This window comes from Nelumbo lutea, chromosome 4, assembly GCF_056320005.1.
Source record: "Nelumbo lutea isolate HS-2025 chromosome 4, American lotus-T2T, whole genome shotgun sequence".
Taxonomy (NCBI): Eukaryota; Viridiplantae; Streptophyta; class Magnoliopsida; order Proteales; family Nelumbonaceae; genus Nelumbo; species Nelumbo lutea.
Window position 1 is genome coordinate 97,773,437 of NC_142687.1, and position 25,304 is coordinate 97,798,740.

Sequence of the window (25,304 nt, forward strand, 5' to 3'; positions counted from 1 at the left end):
CTTCTAATTTCTTCTCAACAACCAAGGTTGATAAGCTTTCTAAGATTAGATTCATTATTTTGCCCTTTCTTTCTCTAGGTCCTCAAAATCATACTTTTTTCCCACCCCAATCAAAGTGGCTCTTGAATTGAGAGCATTCTGGATTGTCTTCACTGCTACCATCAAAGTTGAGTTTAATGATGCTACTAGAGTTTAATAAAGTTGATAAGCTTTCTAAGATTAGATTCATTATTTTGCCCTCTTTCTTTCTCTAGGTCCTCAAAATCATACTTTTTCCCACCCCAATCAAAGTGGCACTTGAATTGAGAGAATTTTGGATTGTCTTCACTGGTACTATCAAAGTTGAGTTTAATGATGCTACTAGAGGGTGGGAACCAAACAGGCCTAACCATCTCCTTATCTGGAGCAAAATCAGCTATCCCTCTCCATTTTTTCATCACCTCAATGCTATGAACATCTTTAAAAATATCCAATGACTTAACCCACTAAATCACCTTGGTGGTGATAGATTCAACGACAACTTCTCTGTTTCTTGCCTTTTCAAGTCTTTGGTTCCTCTCCTCCCAAATTGTCGAACACAGCACTGCCCTTGTGCATCTCCATAGTAGTCTTCCCCTCTTCTTTGACCAGCTTAGAAAAGTAGAAGCAAATAAGCTTTGTACATTAGGGGGGGTCCACCTACACCGAAACAAAGAAAAGAACCATTTGCAAATGGAAGAAGAAAAAAGGCAGGAAATTAACAAGTGATAGCAATTCTCACCATTACCTTTGCATAGGGAACACCAGTGAGGGGAAAGGCACCAACTAGGTCTTTTTCTTTGCAGTAACTCACAAGTATTAATTCTTTCCAAACAAATTTCCTAGCACAAATCACCCACCCTAGGTGGAATAGGTTTACTCCAAATCTCATTAGAAGGAAAGGAAGACCCCTAGCTTTCACTCGGTCAAATAAAGGCTGAAGAAAAAAAGACCGAGAAGAGAAGGTACCTAAAGGTGATGGGGTCATATTCCTCTTACCCACTTCCAAACACACCCCATCCAATTTTTGCAGGAGGCTAATGACATTGTTCATTTCACAATCATGAAGCCCTCTTCTAAAACCCAAATCCCAATTACACCTTTTTTTTTTTTTGGATCAATAGCAGAAACTTTTATTAATAAAGGAGAAGGAAGAAGATACAACAGGAGAGGGGTAAAAACTCTTACCCCACCCTAAAAGAAAAACATCAAATTACAATACAGCCCAAAAGAAACTAGCTCTTCCCACCCCTTGTTTAGCTAAACAGTCTGCAAAAGAATTGGCACTCCTCTTTAACCACTGAAACTGAATTTGCATGTCTTGAAAGAGCTTGTAGATTTTCTTTTTTTCATTCGAGAATTTCCACATACTAACATCTTCCTTTTGCAGCCAATTAATAGTCAATTTAGAGTCCCCCTCCACCAGCGACTTCCTAATATTCATCTGTTTGGCTCTTTTTATTCCTTCTAATAGGTAGGGGTGAGCAAAAAAACCAATCCGACTGAAAAAACCTACCGAAACCGAACCGAATAATCGGTTAACCGAACCGGTCGGTTCGGTTTCAGTTCGGTTTCAGTTCGGTGTTTTTAAAAAACTGAAGGTACCGGTTTGGTTTCAGTTAACCAATTTAAAAAACCGATGGTTAACCGAACCGACCGGTATACATGTTTTTCTATATATTTATGTATATATATATATATTTTTTATATATTATCAATTAATAAATATACATTATATATATAAATATATATTTATAATATATTATTTATTATTTAAAATATAATATTATATATATTTTTATAATTTTTTATAATATTTATATATGTTTTTATAATAAATATTATAAAGTCAAAAACCGAAAAACCGACGAACCGAACCGTCAGTTAACCGACTGGTTTTAGTTCGATTCCGATTACTAGTTTTCTGAAAACCAGTACTACCAGTTCGGTTCACAAAAAAGACCCACGGTTTGGTTACCCGAACCGTGAGCACCCCTACCTATAGGTCCTGAAAACATGGCCAAAACTCGACCACCTTCATCCCTAAACACTCCACCTATACCTGAAGGGCCTGGATTTTATTCACTACTGCCATCAAAGTTCAATTTTGTGAACCCCAAAGTTGGAGGAGACCAAGTTGGAGCTAGGAAATTAATCAACTGAGCGGACCAGGCAACTTCTTTCCAACTTCTAATGATATCTCTTGCTGAGAATCATTCAAATTGCTTCATAGACTTGACCCAATGAATCATCCTAACATAGATTAAGTCAATGATGGCTTCTTTGTTCTTTTCTTTATCATGGAAAGTACGTTGGTTCCTTTCCTTCAAGACTGTCCAGCATACAGCTGCTCTTACACATCTCCACAAGATTTTACCTCTCTTTTTTAAACCCTTCACTGAAGTAAAAATAAGCAAACTTTACACACTTCGAGGAGTGGGCCACTTGCAACCAAAGAGAGAAAAACCAACACCAGATTTCTGAAACAAAAGGACAGGAGACCAATAAGTGATAACAGCTCTCACCTACTATTTGGATTAAACAAAGCCAAAAGGCAAGAAATAGGTGCTTCCCTACAGTTAGAAACCATATAAAGAGAAGGGAATTGTGTTTGTAGTGATTCAATGCCCACCCAAACATGCTCCCGGAATTAAACAAAATTTCAAAGACTAGGGATATACCTGATATGGACTTCCAAGGTGAAGCTCTTGTAGCCCTAATAGAAATTCCGAAATCCCACCCATCCACCGCAAGACCATAAATGCTAACCATTGCTCTTGTCCACAACTTATCTCCATCCATCAGCAATCTCCAAAGCCATTTTCCCAAAAGTGCCATGTTCCTTTCTTGAATGTTCCCTAGTACTAAGCTTCCATATTCCTTGCTTCTACAAACTATCTTCAGCTAACCCCGTGGTCATTCTTTTCCTCCCCTGGTTTCCACAAAAATCTCTCATCAACTTCTCTATGCTTCTACTTACCCCAATCGGGATTCCACGAGGCCAACATCTTAGTGAACCATTCTACCACAAGATCCCGAAACCTACATTCTTGGATTATACCCTAATGGTAAACCCAAATAAGTCATAGGCCATTAGGAGACAGTAAATCCCAAAATTTCTACACTTTTCGAAATCTCACTCTCCTCTATTCACTCTTACCAAGCAACTCTTCTCCAAATTGATTTTCAAATTGGACATTCTGTCAAAAGTTTGCACCACCAATCTAAAGTTCCTTACTTTGCTAATTTCATCCTTCTCACAAAATAAGATACTACCATCAACAAACTACAACTGAGCTATTTGTACGTGTTTTCTTCCCACTCTCCAACCCTTTATTAAATTTCTCAAATCTGCCCTTTCTACAAGTCTCCCAAATATGTCAGCAATCAATGTGAAAAGGAAAGGAGAGAGTGGGTCCCCTTGCCTAATTCCTCTAAGGGCTGGAAAATGATTTATCACTGTCCCATTAACCAGTATAGAGTAATAATGTCAAGTCTTAAAGCAACCCAAAATCCACCTACACCACCTGCCCCAATCCACTAAATCATACACCTTCTCCAATTCCAACTTACAAACAAAACCTTCCTTCCCATATCTCTTCATATCCTCCACACTTCCATTAATAATCAGAATCCGATCAATTATTTGTCTCTCCCTAACAAAATCCCCTTGTTTTTGTAAAATTATGGAGGGAAGTACAACCCCAATCCTTCGAAAAAAACACCTTAGTAATGATCGTGTAGAGGCTATGCACCAATCTAATTGGTCTAAAATCCTTAGGATGCATTTCCTCCACTTTCTTTGTATCAAAACAATGAAAGTTGAATTTAGACCTAGATTAATCACCCCTCTCAAGAAATTCCTCAAAACTTTCAAAATGTCATCTTTTAAGATCCGCCAACAATCTTGGTATAAAGCCATGGTGAACCTGTCAAGATAACCCAAATCCCAAGTATAGACACCTCCGAGGTATATGCCTCAAGTGCAAGAGGTGTTCGTCTCTGTTTAGTATTAAAAATATATAATGTAAAGAAAAAAGGTTTGAGGGGCCGGATTTGACAGCTGGCTCACTTCACGTTAATTAAAATTTAATTTATTATGAGGGGAGTTAAGCAACCACCCCACGTATGAAGAGTGGGGAGGTTGCTCTAACCTCCCTAACCATAACTGTCTCATCTATGTAAGGGAGAGGAGAAGAAAAAATGGGCGGCAAGTAGAGAAAAGGGAGAAGAGAAAGAGAAAAAGAAGATAAGAGAAAGGAAGAGAAGAAATAGAGGGAACTTTAGTTCTGCTGATGGAGGTGATTTAGGATAAATGTACACAGGTATAGATCTTATCTTTTTCTTCTATCCCTTTAAATTTTATCTATTTCAATCCTTACCTCTCTCTCTCTCTCTCTCTCTCTCTAGAGTTCTGTTAGAACTCAAAATCTTATTTCAATTATATATATATATATATATATATATATATATATATATATATATATATATATATATATATGGTGGATTCTATCCACCACAAAAATGTGATAAAAACAGATAAAAAGAAAAGAGATTAGTACTTGGGGACTAACTATTGTTATGTTCGGTGGATCCTATCCACCTCAAAAGAACTTTCAATGGATTAATCCAATATTATAATAGATAAAAAAATCAATTGATAAATATTTGGGTCCCACTGTCAGGATCTTATCCACTTAAAAAGGGGACAAATGTACTACTGATTTGCCACTTGTAAATGGCAAACCTTTGGGACCCAGTATCAGCGGATCTTACCCACCTGAAAAGGGGACAGATGTGCTGGTTGGCCACCTGTAACAACATATGTTGCCACTTGTTACTGATAAATTTTTGGGACCCACTGTTTTCAGTTAGCTGCCAACTATTACAAAGGGACCCACTATCATATGATGTGAATCTTATCCACCTTTACCACCTGAATAAAAACTAAAATAGTTAAGACTCAATTGGTGGATCCTATCAGCCTCAGTTATAATATATATATATATATATATGTGGATAAATAAAATATAATATGCTGTGAATTATCATGAGTTAGTGGCTCCCACTTATCAGTGGGGCCCACTGTTACAACATTTAAGTTTAAAGTAAGTCATGCTCACTATTTAAACATCATATATCAGTGGGGCCCACTATTTAAATATTCTAGTTCAGCATAATGGGTCCCACTTGTCAACGGGTCCACTGTTAAACTATTCAGTATAAAACATTAAAGTGGACCATGCCCACTATCAAACAAACCTAGTGGGTCCCACCTGTCAGCGGGGCCCACTGTTAAAATATTCAATATAAAACATTAAAGTGGGCCACACCCACTACCAAATCAACCTGATGGGTCTCACTTGTTATGGGGCCCACTATTAAAATATTTAGTATAAAACATTAAAGTGGGCTACGCCCACTACCAAATAAACCTAGCGGGTCCCACTTGTTATAGGGGCTCACTGTTAACCCACTATCAAATCAACCTAGTGGGCCCCACCTGTCAACGGGGACCACCATTAAAATATTCAAGTTTAAAATATTAAAGTGGACCATGCCCATTATCAAATCAACCTAATGGGTCCCACCTGTTAGTGGGGCCCACTATTAAAATATTCAGTATTAAATATTAAAATAGGCCACACCCACTATCAAATCAACCTAGTGGGTCCCACCTGTCAAAAGTGGGCTATACCCACTATTAAGTCATCATAGTGGCCCCACCAATCAGCGGGGCCCACTATTAAAATATTCAAGTTTAAAAAATTAAGGTGGGCCACACACACCAGCATGTCAGCAGTGGGTCCCACCCATCAGTGGTGGCCACTGTTAAAATAATTAAATGTCAAATGTCAAATTAGGTCACGTTCACCATCATATTAGTATAGTGGGTTCCATTTATTTGTGGGGCCGACTATTAAAATATTAAAGTGGACCATGCCCACTACCAAATCAGTATGGTGGGTCCCACTTTTTACCAATTAATGGGACTCCCTATTAAGATGTATAAGTTTAAAATACACAAGTACACAATGGTGTATGGGTCCTATGACCTATCTACCAATTGTGGTCTCGCTCATGGGTATAACCCACTAAGAATCCAAGCTGATGGGATTGCTTATACCTGCTATTGGGTTTAACACTTACAAAGTAGCTCTTTCACATAAAATCAAAATCAAAGGGTATTTCATCTAAGGAATATAATTAAGGGGTTTTAGCAGATATATCGTATACTCATACACCCTAATTCCACTCAAGTTCTTTTTTTTTTTTGTGAATTATGATCAAAACAGCCTCATGTGCCAATTTGTTTCTTTTTTCTTTTTATGTGTTTGTGTATGTGTGTTAAGGGGGTTCTTGTAAAAGATTTCTATTTAAAATAAAGAAAAATGAGATTCTCCTTCCTTGTTTTCCTCCTCCCCCTCCTCTTGAGGAGGCTTATGCTTCTTACGTTCTAAGCTACGCCTCACACCTCTAAGTAGTATAATGCCTCATGTCACACCTCCACATTTTAAGACATTGAATAGAAATTCCATCCGCAAAGGCTCATCATCCAACATCTTACAAGCTTTGGTGGAGTCAAGACTACATATACTAGAAGGCTGATTCACCTCAAGATCTTCTTCCAAATGCAAATCCTCTCAATCACTCTCTACGTCTAAGTCTTCTCGTACATCTCTAAAGAACTTTGGATTAGGTTTATTCGGTATCATATTATTTTCTCTCCCCATAGGCTTCCAAGCTAACGTACAACTGGATTTTCCCCAAGAACATTTCTTCCAGGCTTTTGCAAGGGCATCTTTGAGCTCTGCTTCTCCATAGCACCAGAATGGGAGAGTTCCAGGGGTCATGCTGGACAATGATAGACCGACTAAATCATCCCCTAGTGGTCAAGTCCCACCAACTATCTGACAACTTAAAAGGTCATGTGACCTATTGGTTTTAGCTTTAGAAAGCACATCAGTTTTCCTTGTCTCAACCAGCAGTTTAGTAATTGCTGCCTTTTCGGAAAACTTGTTACACCATTTCCTTCTGATACCACCTTAGTAAAACTCTTGAAAGTAACCCTACAATGCACATTTAACAGTTCGGATATCACCACCTCTTTGGAAACCTGCCCAAGTGCTTTCAGAGGAGGGAATGGTTGGGTTTCCTTCTCTAAATTCAAAATTCATTTTTTCCTCTTGAACCAAGCCATCATGAGTGATGGCCAGCTTCCACGTCATCGCCATCTTCTTCCTTCAACACCCCCTTCTAGAGATGAGCTTCCATCGACAACAACAGCCAAACCTTGTGAATGACATTTTCAGCATTCAACTCCACCATCCTAGGAATGGATTCATGCCAAACTCCTAACAATCTGAAGGTTGCCACTCTGATATTTGATGCATCCAAATCTTCTAAAACACCCCCACCAAGACTCACAGATTTCTTGAAGGTTTCTTCTAACCAGAGATGGAAAGGAAGCCCCACCACTTTCACCAAGTCCAACAGAGCTTTCCCATCTCAAATGGAGTTATAGTTAGGGATCCTTCCGGGCAAAGTCTTCTTTAGTCTCCTCTGCTATCTGATTCTAGTTTTTTTTTTTTATTTGCATAAATAGCTTATTTCTTATTCCAGGTACTTTTCAACCCTCCCACCACAGCCTTAACGATGTGGGATCAGTAGAACATGGAAGGGTTTTCTTTCTCATGGTGCTTCTGGTTGGATTCCCTATTTTCCTCAATCTCTCTTATCTATGTGTAAGTTTTGACTAGCCTGCAAGCCTTTGTTTGGCTTCATCCTTCAACTCCCAATTGGAAGTCCTGTAAAGTTTTGATTTCAAAAAAAGCAGTCCAGCCCTTCCTCTGTTTCCCTATCGGGATGCAAATAATCTGTTTTCTTCCTTTTCCAAACCATTCTGTCAAAATAATGAACTAGCCCTTGAGATTCTTTCTCATCTTCACCATAAAAATCTTTCCATTTCTATGTACAATATTTCTCCAGTTTAGTATCCTCACCGATCCCGTTGCTACATCAAGATAACCTTCAAACCATGTTGTCGCCTCTCCCACTAGGTAGATCGTCGCCTTATTCTCTTCTCTGATCTTTACATTTTCTTGACCTCTTAGCTTCATCTCTTCAAACAAGAATTTCTTTGCTTCCACTCTGACCTCCTTCCACCATCTACTTGCTTGTTTAAACTCTCCTTCCACCATTTCTCTTCCATAATCCCATGACAATGCCATAGATGTATTTTGTTGTGCAACAGATGAAGCCAATGCAATCTCCCAACCAGACACGAACTTAGCCGATGCAATCTCTCTTTCAGCTTCCCGTAATCCTTCACTACTACCCCCATTGAACTCATCAACTTCATGATGTTTCTAGATTAATTCATGCTTAGATATAGTCATGTGGTGTATTTGCACTATCTTCATAGGGCTTCAAAGACTGAAAATGATGTCTCATCAATGGGACTTCAAAGACTGAAAATGATGTCTCTTCAATCAATGGGGCTTCAAAGACTGAAAAGGATTATTAATGAAATATGTTCTATATATATGCACATACACACTAATATGATCACACTAATACGATCCTAATTGGATTTAGGTGTATCCATGTCCAATCCAATTATAAACAGGCCTGCTTTTTGAAATCCAAATCTGGTTTAAGCAGATCGTATTTGTTGAATAAGGTAGTCTTACTATAGTTTAGTGCCACAAGGGAACATACATAATTTTACATTATTTTATTATTTGAGCGGTTGCCCTAATATAAATATCAAAAACGATGGTGCCGCCAGTTGATGTTCTCTCCAAAACCTTTTTTCTCTTTTCTCTCTTCTCTCCTCTCTTTTCCCTCTTCTCTCACTATTCTGAGATCCTGCTGCATGTTTACCAAGAAAACATGGCATCAGAGCGACAGATCAAGTTTTAGGAGCAATGCAATCAGTCCTTTTCTTTCTCCAACTGCTTTCTTTGTCCATTGGTGATTGAATCAAAGAAAAGGGACTTCTGGTTGACGTGAGGAGGCTTGCTGTGTGATTCTTCCTCTCCCCTCTTGGTCGTGGGCCCAGAAAACACCAAGGGGAGGGAAGCCGAATGCTATGAAAGGTTTCTCTTTTCTCCTCAACTTTGTGAATCAAATTGATCCTTCTATACCCAGGTGAGTGGGTTATGTGGGTCTAATGACCTGTGGCTGTTGTGAGAGTGTTTCTTCTCAGCCTATGTGGATCGAGTGATCCTTCTTGTGCCCTAAAAGGTGGGCTGTTCAGGTCTGCATGTTCTGTAACTGCTATGATAGCAGTTTTTCTTTCCTTAGTTCCTATTGAAACTTCAGTGGTCATATGAAAAATTGATGAATTATTGTTTTGAGGGACTGGTAAGACCTGATTTTTTTATATGTTTTGTACATTTGAACTGGTTCAGTAGGGTTGTAATATGAGAACAAGTGATGTTGTGTGATCAGATTTGATTATGCTGTGTGAGAACAAGATTTTTTTCTGGTGCCTAGAACCGTGACTGGACTAAGGTTTTAAATTTTTTGACTGAACTGTGAGTCTGAACTGAACTGAAAACATCTCACCCTCTTTTCGTGCTTTCCTTTCTTCCATTGACAGTGTCTCTATCTCTAAAAATGTGGCAGAAGCTCTTTTAGCACCTGAATGGACAGATGCAATGAAATAAGAGATAAATGCCTTACATAAAAATGGTACATGGGAGTTAGTGGATCTTCCTAAGGGTAAGGAACCGGTAGGGTACAAGTTTGTGTTCACAGTGAAGCACAAGACTGATGGCACAGTAGAAAGGTACAAGGCCAGGTTGGTGGCAAAAGGGTTTACCTAGGTATATGGAGTAAATTATGCAGAGACGTTTGCTCCAATAGCTAAGATGAACTCCATTAGAGTTCTTTTCTCTCTTGCTACAAATCTTGATTGGCATCTTCATTAGCTAGACATTAAAACCACATTCCTGAATGGAGACTTTGAGGAAGAGGTGTACATGGTACAACCTCCTAGTTTTAGTGCCCAAGGCAAAGAGTAGAAAGTGTGTAGGTTAAAGAAGTCCTTGTATGGTCTAAAACAATCACCAACAGCTTAGTTCAACAAGCTTGTTTCATTTGACTATGCAACAGATTGGCTACAAAAAGTGTCAAACTGACCATACACTATTTGTGAAAAGGGGGGAAGGAAATATTACAGCCTTGATAGTGTTTGATGACATAGTCATCACGAGTGACTAGAAAGTTGAAATTCAGAGGCTAAAGGATCTCTTAGCCATTCAATTTGAGGTGAAGGATCTAGGGCCCCTACAGTACTTCCTTGGAATTGAAGTGGCCCGCTCACAAAAGGGGATCTTCATTTCTCAAAGGAAATACATCCTAGATCTATTATAGGATTCTAGAAAACTAAGGGTTAAGCCAGCTGACTCACCCATTGATCCAAATCAAAAACCGAGTAACTATTGTGTTAAGGTTATCAAGGATGTAAAGCAATTCTAGAGACTTGTGGGAAGGCTCCTGTATTTGTCCATGACCTGACTAGACATTGCTTATGCCATAGGTGTTCTTAGTCAATTCATGCATCCTCCTAAGACCACACACTTAGAGGTAGCCAAGAGAATCCTCAGATATCTAAAGAAATTTCCAAGAGCTGGTTTGCTATTCCATAAGAATGGGCAATTGAAGATTTAGTGTATACAAATGCTGATTGGGCTAGATCAGTTGATGACAGAAAGTTCACTAGTGGGTATCGTTCTTTTGTGGGAGGAAACCTAGTCACATGGAGAAGCAAGAAACAAAGTGTGGTGGCTAGGTCTAGTGCTGAAGCTAAGTATAGAGCATTGTCCCATGGAGTGGCTAAAGCCATGTGGATAAAGAATTTGTTGAGCGAACTGGGTTTTCCAATTGATAGCCCCATGTCCTTGTATTGTGATAACAAGGCTAAGATCAACATTGCATCCAACCCAGTTCTTCATGATAGAACTAAACATATTGAAGTTGGCAAACACTTTATCAAGGAGAAAATTGCTAATGGGGAAGTGTGCACCCCATATGTTAGTTCTAAGGAGCAACTTGCAGATATATTTACAAAAGGCTTACATCATTCGCAACATGATGACTTATGCGACAAGTTGGGCATGATTGATATCTATGTCCCAACTTGAGGGAGAGTGTTGAATAAGCTAGTCTTACTTTAGTTTAGACAAGGGCACATATGTAATTTTACATTGTTTTATTATTTGAGTGGTTACCCTAATATAAATATCAAAAAGGTTGGCACCACCAACTGATGTTTTTTCTCTCCAAAACCTTTTTTCTCTTTTCTCTCTTCTCTCCTCTCCCTCATCTTCTCTCACTATTCTGAGATCCTACTATGTGTTTACCAAGAAAACAATATCCGAACCTAGACTCAAATAATCACATACCAATGATATCCCTAGTCTTTACCACGACAAGAACCCATAGATGGAATGATAACCACCAACTCTATCACCTCCCATCTAATTTCCATCAAGAAGGTTGCTTCTTCCCAATGTTAGAAAAATAATGAACAAAGAAAATGAAAGGATTGAAGTAATTTATTTGATAAATAAGATGAGATTTTAATTGACTTTAAGATAAGACTTTACAAGAATCCCTTAGAGAGGTACAAGATGCTACCTCTCTATAAAAAGCAAAGAGCAAAGAAAATTACAATGGAGCCCAAAACAATACATCCCTATTCACCCCTTGCTTAGCCAAATCATCAGCCATCCCATTTGCAAATCTCCTCACTCATTGTATCCTAAGATTCATATTCCTAGTAAGCCATTTAAACCTCTTCATTTCATTTCTGTAGCACCAGGTTATAGAGTCTGGGTCCTTTAGCCAGCCCACCACCACTTTTGAATCCCCTTCTATCACCAAATTTGCTAAATGTAACTCATTGGCAATCTACACCCCTTGTATTGTTGCCAGCAACTTTGCTTTGAGAGAGTCACCCAAGCCCGCGGGGCTGGAAAACAAGGCTATAAGTTTACCTTCTGAATCTCTCAATACCCCTCCTATACCTGAGGGGCCTGGATTTCCTTGGCTGCTCGCGTCGAAATTCAGTTTAACAAAGCCTTCCATTGGAGGTGACCATTGCATCCCAATTCCTCCAAACATCATCAATGGAGAATTGGGAGAACAACTCCAAAGTCATCACCCAATGGACCACCTTGACCATAGTACAATCCCTAATAGCTTCTTTGCTTCTCTCTTTTCCTAAGAAGATCCTAGCATTCCTTTCTTCCCATAGAGTCCACACCACAACTGCTCTAACACATCTCCACATTATTCTTCCCCTTCTTTTGGGCCACGAAAACAAAGAAGGTTTGAATAGCATATTGACCTCCGGTGGTGAATGTTGATTCGGCTGTCTTAATTTGTATGTTTATCTTTGTTGGGTCTTAAGTCATTAGTTATTGGACCTTAGTTACTAGGCCTAATCTTTTTTAATGTTTATTTTGACCAAGTGTCCCATCACTAATCAGGGGCATTCTTGTCTATTTATGTAACATTATGTAATGTTCTTATATATAATAGATTAAAGCTGGTTGAGGATTATTCTGCCGCCCATCTCATATCTTCTTCTTCTTCTTCCTCTTCTCTCATTCGACAGCCCTATTTCAGCAAACATGGTATCAGAGCACTAATCTTTCGACTGGTTACAGTAGCCGCCTCTTCTTCTACTCGCAGTTAACTCTCTCATCTTTTTTTTTTGGTTACTGCAAAGAAACCCTAGGGTTGGTCGTAGAACACAGCTAGACCTACATCTAGGGTTTCCCTTGGTTGTAGGGCCCAAGGGGAGTTAGACCCAGAGGCTGATGCCCTAATAGACGCAGTACAGCAGACTGTAGCCATTTGGCTAAGATAGATCTGTGTAGAACAGATCTAGGCGGAAGGACTAATCTCAGCAGTCCTAGAACTGTTCGTGGGTGAGGTTATAACCTGCGATAGCAGTGCTTAGCACACAGTAGAAGCCAACACAACAAGTTGCAGGCTGCGGCAGCAGTGATTAGAACACAGCAGAAGGTAGCACAACAGAGTATAATCTGTGACAACAGTAATTAGGGCACAGTGTGCAGTGTAGTACTTGGTGTTTCAACTCTGTGTCGGGTTCTCAAGACTGAGTTTACAGTGCAACAAGTTCCGTAAGTGTGAAACAGTTCACTATATATTGCGTTTACAGTCTTGACATTTACGAGTAAGTGAAGATGTCTTCCATATCCGGGGAAGTGTCTTCTAGAGATGTTAGGGCTTGTGGGAGGTCTCCTATTCTGGAGAATCCAAATCTGCATAGCCTACAGATCATAAGTGTGTTGTTGGATGAGTACAACTTCAGAGAATGGTCTGTCTCAGCCATGCTTTTCATCACATCCCGGGAACTCACTGGTTACTTGGACGGGCAAAAAAAGGAACCAAAAGTAGGGAGTGTTGAATATGCGGCTTGGCGCAAGGAGAATGCTACAGTTATATCCTAGCTACTTGCCTCAATGACTCCAAAAGTAACTAGGACTGTTCAACATTTCTCCACGGCTGCCAAGATATGGGAAAAAGTTTCTAAAACCTATGGGCAGAAAAAGAATAATGCCAGAATTTATAGACTGAATCAAGACATTGCTGCCTTGAGGCAAGGAAATATGAGTGTTGCAACATATTTTGTTACACTAGAAGGACTATGGGAAGAGTTAGATCACCACCTTATTATTGATTGGGAGAATGCCGGAGACAAGGCTGGCCTAGATCTATATATGAGAGCATAAGGTCCCAAATTCTAGGAAGGGATCAAATGCCAGACTTACATCATGTTTACGACCTTGTGAGGAATGAAGAGGTGAGAAGAAAAGAGATGCAGGTTGATACTCAAACAAAACTAGCTGAACAGTCTGTGGAACATTCGACCCTAATCTCTACAAATCAAAGGGGAAACAAGCACTCTGACAAGAGACATCTGAAGTGCACCCATTGTGAAGGGGAAAGGCATGTGAAAGAGACCTGTTGGGTTCTCCATCCGCATCTGAAGCCAGCTACATTGAGGAAAGATAAGAAGCATCTGAAGGGTCAATCTGCAAGTGTGAATCTGGCTACGGGTCAAAGTGATGATGGTTCAAAACACTCATCTACAGCTACTTCCTCTTCCATGGGACAGACTACTAATTCCCCTCGAACCGGGTCCTTGGGTTTTACTGCCGATGAGGTAGAGGTACTTAGTCGGGCCCTAGCCCGTCTAAGGACCAATTCTCTTCCATCCACCTCCCTTGCCAAATCAGGTATTGTCTCTGCCTTTAGTGCAACTAGTACTATTGATCTTGCCTCTTGGATTATTGATTCTGGTGCAACTGACCACATGACACACATGTTTTCTCTATTTTCTTCCTATTATTTAATGTCTGGTCAAAGATAAAATGAGGGTTGCTGATGGTTCTCTCTCTACCATCTCTGGGAAAGGAGTGGTTGACCTAAGCAAGGACCTCTCACTCAAATCTGTCTTGCATGTTCCCAACCTTTCTTCAAATCTCTTATCTGTTTCAAAGCTTACCAAAAATTTGAATTGTAGCATAACCTTTTTTCCTACTCATTGTGTGTTTCAGGACAGATTGACGAAGAAAACGATTGGGAGCGGTCATGAGTGTGGAGGTCTCTACTACCTTGATGCAGACATCAGTTCAGCCTTGCAAACATCTGCTACTTGTAGTCCGTCCAATGTGGAGTCAATAGCTAGGTTACATCTGTGGCATGCTAGGCTAGGTCATTTACCTTTTTCATCATTGGAAGTGTTGTTTCCAGAATTATTCAAAGGTGTTTCAAGTCAAGAGTTAGTTTGTGAAGTCTGTCAACTATCACAGCAATGTAGAACTATTTATTCAACTTCGAGTAATGAAATTCGAGCTTCTTTTGACTTAGTCCACTCTGATGTTTGGGGCCCCTCTCCCATTATTTCTGTTGATGGCTTTCGATACTTTATTAGTTTTATTGATCACTATTCTCGATGCACATGGATCTACTTATTAAAAGCACAAGAAGAAGTGTCGCGGGTAACCATGACATTTTGCAAAACGATTGAAACACAATTTGGTAAGAAGGTCAAACAATTCAGGTCAGATAATGCTGCATAATACTTTGAAAGGTCCTTGAATCTGTTTATGGAGGATGCTGTAATGATTCATCAGTCATCTTGTGCTAGTACCCCCCAACAGAATGGGGTTGCTGAGCGCAAGAATAGGCACCTATTGGAGACTGCTCGAGCCTTACTATTTCACCACAAAGTTCCAAAAAACTATTGGTCTCAAGCAATCCTTACTGCATCATATCTGATAAATCAAATGCCATCCAAGGTATTGGGAATGAAAACTCCTTTCTTTGTTCTTTGCCCTCATCTTCCTGACCTTTCTCTTCCACCGAGAGTCTTTGGTTGTGTATGCTTTATACATGTCAAGGATCTGAAGAAGACCAAATTGGATCCTAGGGCTACAAAGGGAATCTTTTTGGGGTACTCCCCTACTCAGAAGGGATACAAGTGTTATGATCCAGTCACCAAATTGGATCCTCGTTATTGTTCTTTTGTGTCTGCTCTCTCTTCTGTGCATATTCCTACCAGGTATTCTGAGGTAGTATCTGACCCAAAATGGAAAGAGGCTATGGACGAAGAAATGAAGGCCTTAATGAAAGCAAGGACTTGGGAATTAGTGGATCTACCAGAAGGGAAAGGCACTGTTGGATGCAAGTGGGTGTTCACTGTGAAGCATAGGGAGGATGGGTCCATTGAGAGGTACAAGGCTAGACCGGTAGCAAAAGGGTTTACTCAAAAAGAAGGGATTGACTACAAAGAAACCTTTGCTCTGGTAGCAAAACTCAACACAATCCGAGTTCTATTATCATTAGCTGCAAATTTCTCATGGGAGCTACATCAGTTGGACGTGAAGAATGCTTTCTTGAATGGCGACCTGCATGAAGAGGTGTTCATGGATCCTTCACCAGGTTATGGTTTTGGCAAGAAGGTATGTAGACTGAGAAAAGCCCTATACGGCCTTAAGCAGTCCCCTCGAGCTTGGTTTGAGAAGCTATGTGGGGTCATGAAGAAAGGGAGTTACACTCAAGGTGGGGTAGATCATACCCTATTCATAAGGAAGAGAAATGGCAAACTTACGGCACTAATTGTCTATGTGGATGATATGGTAATTACAGGGGATGATCAGGAAGAGATTAAAAGACTAAAGGAGGTTTTGGTTGCTGAATTTGAGATCAAAGACCTAGGCCAACTGAGATACTTTCTTGGGATTGAAATTGCAAGGTCCAAAGAAGGCATCTATATATGTCAGCGGAAATACATCCTTGATCTTCTTCAAGAGACAGGCATGATGGGGTGTAGGCCAGCAGATACTCCAATAGAACAGAATCATGGTCTACAGGAGTCAGTAGGAGAGGACTACCTTGATAAGGAAAGATACCAAAAGCTGGTGGGGAAGTTGATTTACCTGTCCCTCACTCGCCCTGACATTGCTTATGCTGTACATGTTGTCAGCCAGTTCATGCACACTCCTAAAATCCCTCACATGAAAGTTGTGGAAAGGATCCTCAGATATTTGAAGTCTTGCCTGGGGAAAGGGATTCTATTCAGGAAAAACAGTAAAATTGAAGTTGAATGATATACTGATGCAGATTGGGCTAGATCTGTTGGGGACAGGAAGTCTACTTCTGGGTACTACACCTTTGTTGGAGGAAATTTAGTTACATGGAGGAGTAAAAAACAGAATGTGGTTGCTAGATCTAGTGCAGAGGTCGAATACCGAGCTATGGCTCATGGTGTTGCTGAACTTTTATGGCTTAAGATCCTGCTTGGTGAACTTGGAATAAAGATTGAGTGTCCTCTCAGGTTGTACTGTGACAACAAGGCTGCGATCAACATTGCAAATAACCCAGTGCAACATGATAGAACGAAACATATTGAGATAGACCGTCACTTTGTTAGAGAAAGAATTGTCTTAAGAGAACTCTACATTCCTTATACTCCCTCTGAGATGCAGATTGCAGATGTTCTGACTAAAGGGCTAGTTACAGTGAAATTCGTGGACTTACTTGGCAAGCTAAACATGATTGACATCCATGCTTAGCTTGAGGGGGAGTGTTGGTTCGGCTGTCTTAATTTGTATGTTTATCTTTGTTGGGTCTTAAGTCATTAGTTATTGGGCCTTAGTCACTGGGCCTAATCTTATTTAGTGTTTATTTTGACTAGGTGTCCCATCACTAATCAGGGGCATTCTTGTTTATTTATGTAACATTATGTAATGTTCTTATATATAATAGATTAGGGCTGGCTAAGGATTATTCAGCCGCCCATCTCCTATCTTCTTCTTCTTCCTCTTCTTCTCTCATTCGACAGCCCTATTTCAGCAAACAGTGAAGTCCACCTACACCCAAACAAATCCAAATCTCTACTGCAAAAGAACAAGAGATCAGTAGGTGATAGCAACTCTCATTATTGGATTTACACAGTATGCACCAATTAGGAGAGAGACAAGAATTAGGCCTTCTCTTTTGTAATATATCTAGAGTATTAATCTTCCCATGCACTACTTCCCAACAAAAAGCTCTTACTTTGTAAGGAATGGGTTTACACCAGAATTCTGTAAAGGGAAAGGACAGAGGGTCTAAAGATATGCACAAAGTCTTAGACAAAGAGACACAAGAGAACAAACCCTTAGGGTGGGGGGCCCAAATACGCTTATTAGATTTATCAAGGTCTAAACTGACATTTTGAAGTAATTGTAAAAGGTACAAACAAGTTGAAACTTCACTCTCTTGGACCTATCTAAAAGCCAAAGTCCCAATTGGGGCCCACAGGGAGTAAGGGAGGAACAATAAATTTAGACACATTCATTTTTATACAGGGATACCAAATATAAGGTAGAAAAGAGATCCTTCAGCGGACTACAGCCAACCCAAGTATCCTCCCAAAATTTAACAGAAGCCCCAGAGCAAACATCATACCTGAAAACCGAAGTTGAAAAGGCAAAGTGCGATGAATGACTTTCCATGAAGAGGCCAATGTGGCCCTGTTAGATACTCCTGCATTCCTCCAACCTCCCATTTATGCTTGTTATTATTTTTATGCCACAAACTATTTCTTTCCTTTAACCATCTCCAAATCCATTTTCCTAATAGAGCTGAGTTCTTTTTATCTATATTTCCAATGCCTAAGCCACCCTCTTGTAGACTTCTACACAGAACCTCCCATTTGATCAAATGATCTTCTTTCCATCACCCGGCTCCCATAGGAAATCTCCCATTACCTTCTCAATTTTTTTAGCCTCCTCTTGGGGAATCCTGACAGAAAATAAATTGGTAGATTGGCAAGAGTGGATTTAACCAAAGTAATACTTCCTCCCAAAGACAACTTTTCTTCCAAGCTGCCAACAGTTTTGCACACCTCTCAATAATTGAATTCCAAAACCTGTTTTCTCTAGGGTTTGCTCCTAAAGGGAGGCCAAGGTTGGTCAAGGGCCAGCTAACTATGGGACGAAGCTCCTCAATCTCTCACTTATTATAAATTAATGAACCAAGGTACAAGAAAAGGTCAAATTGCATTATCTGTTGGTCTCCAATCCTAAGTGTATCCTGATTTGCACTCCTACAATTATTTCATTTTGTTGAGTTGGGCCTAGTTGTTTTTATTCTTATTTTAAGCTATTTAGTTAGGAAGTTGTTGGGCTTTAGGCCCATTAGTTTATGTTTTTAAGTTGTGACTGTTCAGCTACTTTAGTAGCCGCCCTACTAAGGGCATTCTTGTAATATCTCATCCTTTAAGTTAAGTATAAATTATAATGAGGGGTTGGCGGCTAGGGTTAATCTAAGAATCCTGGTTGACTTCCTACTCTTTTCTTCTCCTCTTTTCTTCTCTACTGCTGAAATCCCCATCTTCTTCTTCTTTCCCTTCACAAGGAATTCAACTAAATCTGCAATCAGTGATTTCTACTTGGTATCAGATCAGGCTGAAGGTTCCTTGAGTTGTTTTCTCATGCAGCCCTAGATCGGCCGACTGCATGGTGATTTAAGAGGCTGATCGAAGATCTCAGGTAAGCCCAGTTTTTGGATTTTTTGGTGGATCTGTTTGCCCTATAGCTGGTCTAGGGTTTCTCATCAAAATCAGGAAAAACTGGAGAAAGGGGAAGAGTCTTGTTTCTGTTGGACTCTTCAATTTTGACCTAGGAAGTGGTGCCCTAAATTTTTAGGGTTCCTTGGAGTTTTTTGTAGGGGGAAGGGGGGGTGGGGGGGTTCAAGTCCTGCCTGATTTGGAGGCTTCTAGAGAGAGCAGCTATCTCTTCTCTCTCTTCTCCCATCCTGCAAAAAAATGAATCCTTTGTGGGAAGACAGTCTAGGACACCAGAAAGGTGGTGTTGGTTCCAGAAGTATTTTGTTTGATCTTCTTGCATATTTCAATTATTTTCTTTACACTTTTTGAGAAGCATGGAGGGTCACGGAGTTGAAAATAAGCCCGGGAGTGAAACGGGACCAGTGGGAAGAGGTATTGGAGACCTTTTTGGGACTGGGACCATTACTACAGTTAGATTGGATGGTGCAAATTACTTAGAATGGTCACAATCTACAAAGATGACCATTCGTGCTCGTGGGAAATTAGGGTATATCACTGGTGAATAAGTGAAACCCGAAACTAGCAACTCCCAATGGGTACAGGAGAATTATATGGTGATGACTTGGTTGTGTAACTCCATGTTGCCCCATATAAGTAAAAACTTTTTATGGACAAATACAACTAAGGAAATATGAGACGGGGTTGTAGAAACCTATTCATAGAGGGAGAATGTTGCTAGGGCTTATCAGTTGAGAAATCAGATTATTTCTACAATGTAGTGAGATAGACCTATTGCAGCCTATTTTTCAGCCGTTAAAACCCTATGGCAGGAGATTGACCATTTAAAGACATTTGCTTGGGAAACCACTAAGGATGCAGCTACCTATTAGAAACATCTAGAGAAGTATAGGGTGTTTGAATTTCTTGTTGGCCTTAATCCTGAGTATGATATTGCAAGACAGCATCTTCTTTCCAGGGACAGTGTTACTCTCTCCCAGGCATATGCCTTTGTGTCAGGGGAGGAGAGTAGGAGAGATGTGATGATGAAAAATCTTGTTTTTAATCAGTCTGCCATGGTGAGTACTGTGAAACCTAAACAAAGTGGAGATCGGGGAGGCAATGAAATCAAGAAGGAAGATAAAAGAGATTTGATCTATGACTACTGTAAGAAGCCTAAATGCACAAGAGATACTTGTTGGAAGCTTCACCCGCATCTTGGGCCGAATAGACTAAAAAATAAAAAGGGAAATGCTCACATGGAAGTTACTGGTGACATTCCGGCCCCTCCTACTATAGCTGCTCTGGAGTCTGTTGCAATTGCTGCAGTAAGGGTCGAACTTTAGAGGTATGGGCAACTTCTGAACCAGCGGGATACAACCAGTTCCAATTCAGCAGCAAGCAGACAGCAAGGTACAGGTGGTGCTGGTGGAGTCTACTCTACTTCCTTTGCTCATACAGGTAGTTCGCATGTCACTGCAAATTATGTTTCTACTTCAAGTAAGGAGGGTCCTCCTTGGATTACAGATTCCGAAGCCTCAAAGCACATAACCCATAGCTCTACTATTTTTTTCCTCTTACCAGCTCTGTTCTAGCAGAGATAAGGTCTCCACAGCTGATAGATCCCATGTTCCCATTCCTGGGAAGGGATCCGTCAAGATTAGTGATTCTATTTCCCTTCCCTTTGTCCTTCATGTTCCTAGATTGAGCACCACTTTGTTATTTGTTAGTAGTTTGATTAAGAACTTGAACTGTTCAGTAATTTTTTCTCCTAGTCATTGTTTTTTGCAGGATCTGGATTCAAAGAGAACGATTGGAAGTGGTCATGAAGTGAATGGAATCTACCTCCTGGATGTGCTTCCTCCTCATCAGAGTCATCATGTCAGCAAGGATAGTGAATCAGGGTCTGTGGATCAAATTATGCTTTGGCATAATCGTTTGGGCTATTTACCTTTTTCTTCTTTGAGTCTTTTGTTTCCAAACTTTTTGAGTATGATAGTTTGTCAAGTCTGGAGTGTGAAGGTTGTCAACTTGGAAAGCATTGTAGACATTCATTTAAACCTAGTAATAAAAGGTGTTCTTTTTCTTTTGATGTTATTCATTCTGATGTATGAGGACCTTACCATGTTCCTTCTATGGGAGGCTATCGATATTTTCTCTTATTTGTGGATGATTTCTCACGATACTCTTGGATTTACCTGATGAGATCCCACAATGAAGTACCATCCTTGGTGAAGCAATTTCATCAGATGGTGCTAACACAGTTTGGAACACGAATAAAGGTGTTTAGATCAAACAATGCCAGAGAATATTTTGGAAAACACCTTGCCTCATATTTGTTAGAATATGTTGTCCATCAGAGCAGTTGTTCCTATAGTCCACAACAGAATGGTGTTGTAGAAAGGAAGAACAGGCACATTGTCGAGATTGCAAGAAGCATGATGATCACATCTATAGTTTCACTTCGGTTTTGGGGTGATGCAATCCTCACAGCAGTGTATTTGATTAATAGGGTGCCCTCTCGTATACTTGGATTCAACACCCCATTCAGTCTCCTTTTTCCTGAGAGTGAGATGTTTCATATTCCTCTCAAGGTGTTTGGGTGTGTCTTCTTTGCACATATCCTTGGTCCTCATCGCTCAAAGCTTGATCCCAAGGCAAAGAAGTGTGTCTTCCTTGGATATGCAAAAAATCAAAAAGGGTATTGCTGCTATGATCCAGTCTCTGGGAGCCGGTATGTTACCATGGATATCACCTTTTTTGAATCCACATACTTCTCAAAGAATCCTTCTCAGGGGGAGTGTTTTGGGGAAGTGAGTCAGCAACCTATTCCTCTCCCAGTTCCAGTGCCTGTGTCTACTCCTGTGCTTGACCCTCCTATGTCACCTACCTTACCACCTCCTTTGTGTCCTGCTTCTCAGCATTACTCACGACAAAGACTTCACAGGGAGGTTGGTTCCACTACAGTAGAACTCACATCACTTCCTGTTGGTTCCTTGGAGACTCCAGATTCAGCTGACATGAATTCAGGTATTCCCCTTGATCCCCCTACTATTTTAGTTCCCATTGATTCTACTAACCCTGTTACAGATAACCTCAATCTTCCTATTGCTCTCAAAAAAGGGAAGAGAAAGTATACTGCTCATTGTATTTCACAGTACTTATCCTACAATGGACTTTCTCCTTCATACCGTGCTTTTCTTTCCTCTCTTGACTTTGTGTCTATACCCAAGAGTGTTACTGAGGCTCTCTCCAAACCTGAGTGGAAGACAGCTATGCAGGAAGAGATGAAAGCTTTGATTAAGAATCAGACATGGGACATTGTAGATCTACCAGAGGGCAAGGAGACAGTTGGATGCAGATGGGTTTACACGGTAAAATATAAGGTAGATAGAAGTATAGAAAGGTACAAGGCCAGACTTGTTGCAAAAGGGTACACACAGACCTATGGCATTGATTACTTAGAGACCTTTGCACTAATTGCAAAGATGACCTCTGTTCGGATACTTCTTTCTCTTGCTGCCACATACTCTTGGCCCTTGTTTCAACTTGATGTGAAGAATGCCTTTCTAAATGGGGATCTGCAAGAGGAAGTGTATATGGATCTTCCTGGTGGGTTCTATAGTGATGCTGAAAAGGGAAAGGTATTCAGGCTTAAGAAGTCACTTTATGGCTTGAAACAATCTCCCAAAGCATGGTTTGACAGATTCAGAAAGGCCTTCATTGCTTTTGGCTACACTCAGACTCAATCCGATCATACCTTGTTTGTGAAGCGAAGGGATCTTTGGTGTCAATCCTAATTGTTTATGTGGATGATATTGTTGTTCATTAACCACAAAATTTAGTGAGCGGTGCCAAATCTTTCTATAGATTGCTTCTTTTGCCTCTTTCGCTGTTACAGGGAATGACCTAAGTGAGATTGATTGTCTGAAAATGAATCTACATAAAGAATTTGAAATTAAGGATCTTAGAGAACTGAGATACTTCTAAGGCATTGAAGTTGCAAGATCAAAATATGGAATTTTTATCTCTCAAAGGATGTTTCGGATCTTCTTCAAGAAATAGGGAAGCTTGGAATGAAGGCAATTAGTACCCCTATTGATCAGAACCATAGAATCAATGCATCAGAAGGTGAGCCAGTAAAGGACACTGGGAGATATCAGAGACTTGTGGTCGGCCGTATACTTGTGTATGACAAGACCAGACATTTCCTATACAGTAAGTGTGGTAAGTCAATACATGCATGCTCCACGAGTCTAGCATTGGAAGGCAGTTGAAAAGATTCTTGCTTATCTGAAGGGACAACCAGGTAGAGGCATATTGTTTACTAATCATGGACAGTTGAAACAGTAGAAGTTCAAGACTGTTATCAGTCTTGAACCCTAATGGATTTCAGGTTCGAAAATAAGAAGAAAGGTAAAGAGAAAAGAGGAAGAGGGAGGAGAAGCGATAGAACACAAGAGTTGAAAATGAGGAGCAGAAGCTTAATGTTCTGCCGCCGCCACTTTAATTAATATTTATAGGTTATGCTCATTACATGGAAAGGACAGATCTGCCCTCAGTCTTTACATAACAAATAGAGCAACATAAGACTAAAATAAATAACAACTGAAACAACTAAATGACCAATAGCTAACCCTAGGAAGAGTAGAACACCTTCTACCCTACGGACACAGTGGGACCGTAGTTGTGGGGCCCACATCAGTGTTCTCTACAAAAACTAGAGGCTTACACAAGTGTAGATTGGGCAAGATGCCTTGATGACAGGAGATCAACTTCAGGAGTATGCACCCTTTTTGGGGGTAACATTGTCTTGTAGAAGAGTAAGAAACAAACAGCGGTGGCAAGATCAAGTGTTGAAGTTGAATACAGGGCCATGGCACATGGAGTTTCAGAACTTCTCTAGATCCGCTCCCTATTAGAAGAAATTGGTGTACAGGCAGAAGAACCTATGATGTACTGTGATAACCAGGCAACAATTAACATTGTCCATAACCCAGTCCAGCATGACTGAACTAAGCACATTGAAGCGGATAGACATTTTATCAGAGAAAGAGTGACTTCTAGAGAATTTGTCTTCCATACATTGCTTCTGATCTGTAGCTTGCTGATGTTCTCACAAAAGGTATTGCAAAGAACAAGCTAGAGCATGATCTATGCAAGTTGGGAATGTGTGACATTTACTCCCAACTTGAGGGGGAGTGTTGAGTTGGGCCTAATCGTTTTTATTCTTATTTCAAGTTATTTAGTTAGAAAGTTGTCGGGCTTTAGGCCCATTAGTTTATGTTTTTAAGTTGTGACTGTTCAGCTACTTTAGTAGCCGCCCTACTAAGGGCATTCTTGTAATATCTCATCCTTTAAGTATAAATTATAATGAGGGGTTGGCAGCTAGGGTTAATCTAAGAATCCTGGTTGACTTCTTACTCTTTTCTTCTCTACTGCTGAAATCTTCATCTTCTTCTTCTTTCCCTTCACAAGGAATTCAACTAAATCTGCAATCAGTGATTTCTATTCATTTACATAGCATATATTATGTTTTAATCCTACTAATTATAAAACCTCTTGCTTCTAAGGTATTTGTCCACAGTTAATTTTACATTTAATCTTTCATTAGTTTCATCAATTAAAACAATGAAATCAACAAACAGCATGCACCTCCTCCTAAAAAAGGTCCAAGTGCTGAACCTTAGTAAAGACCCATTGTAACCATCAAATCTGATCTCTCCTACAGCTGTTCTAACTTCCAACATTGGTTTTAATTATCTTTCATGCAGTACAATTCTATCTACTTCTGCTCACTAGGTTCTATTTAAAGAAAAGGGCATGAAACCTCAATACCACTTACGTGCCAGTATATCCACAGAGCAACTTTTTGAGGCATCAACCAGAAGAACATTTCCAGATCATTCACCATAGAAGAAGAGATGCGCTGGGCTGTTAAAGTAGCTGTGAAATAGTCACCAAGATTGGGATGTTGAACTGAAATTGTTATGAAGATATTATCCCCAGGTTCATTTGCTTTCATTTTCCAGTTTCCAAGCATATCCTGCATTTATTCCCCATGGTTTTCGTTCCAAAAATATCTCAGTAAGAGTGCATATGCAGCAACAAGAAGCAAATGATGGAATAAAAAACAATAAATGGCATAAAGCCATGCATACAAAAAAAAAAAAAAACCTTTTTGATC

General features: G+C 39.9%; 1 protein-coding gene across 1 annotated transcript in view; it reads right to left on the reverse strand.

Moving 5' to 3' along the window:
• Positions 1-25,304, reverse strand: part of LOC148862098 (DUF1365 family protein) — a 52,486-nt gene that overhangs the window by 2,822 nt on the left and 24,360 nt on the right. The window contains exon 4 of the mRNA XM_088985152.1: positions 24,963-25,163. Within this exon, the coding sequence (XP_088841278.1) occupies positions 24,963-25,163 (201 nt within the window). The remainder of the gene's footprint in view (positions 1-24,962; positions 25,164-25,304) is intronic.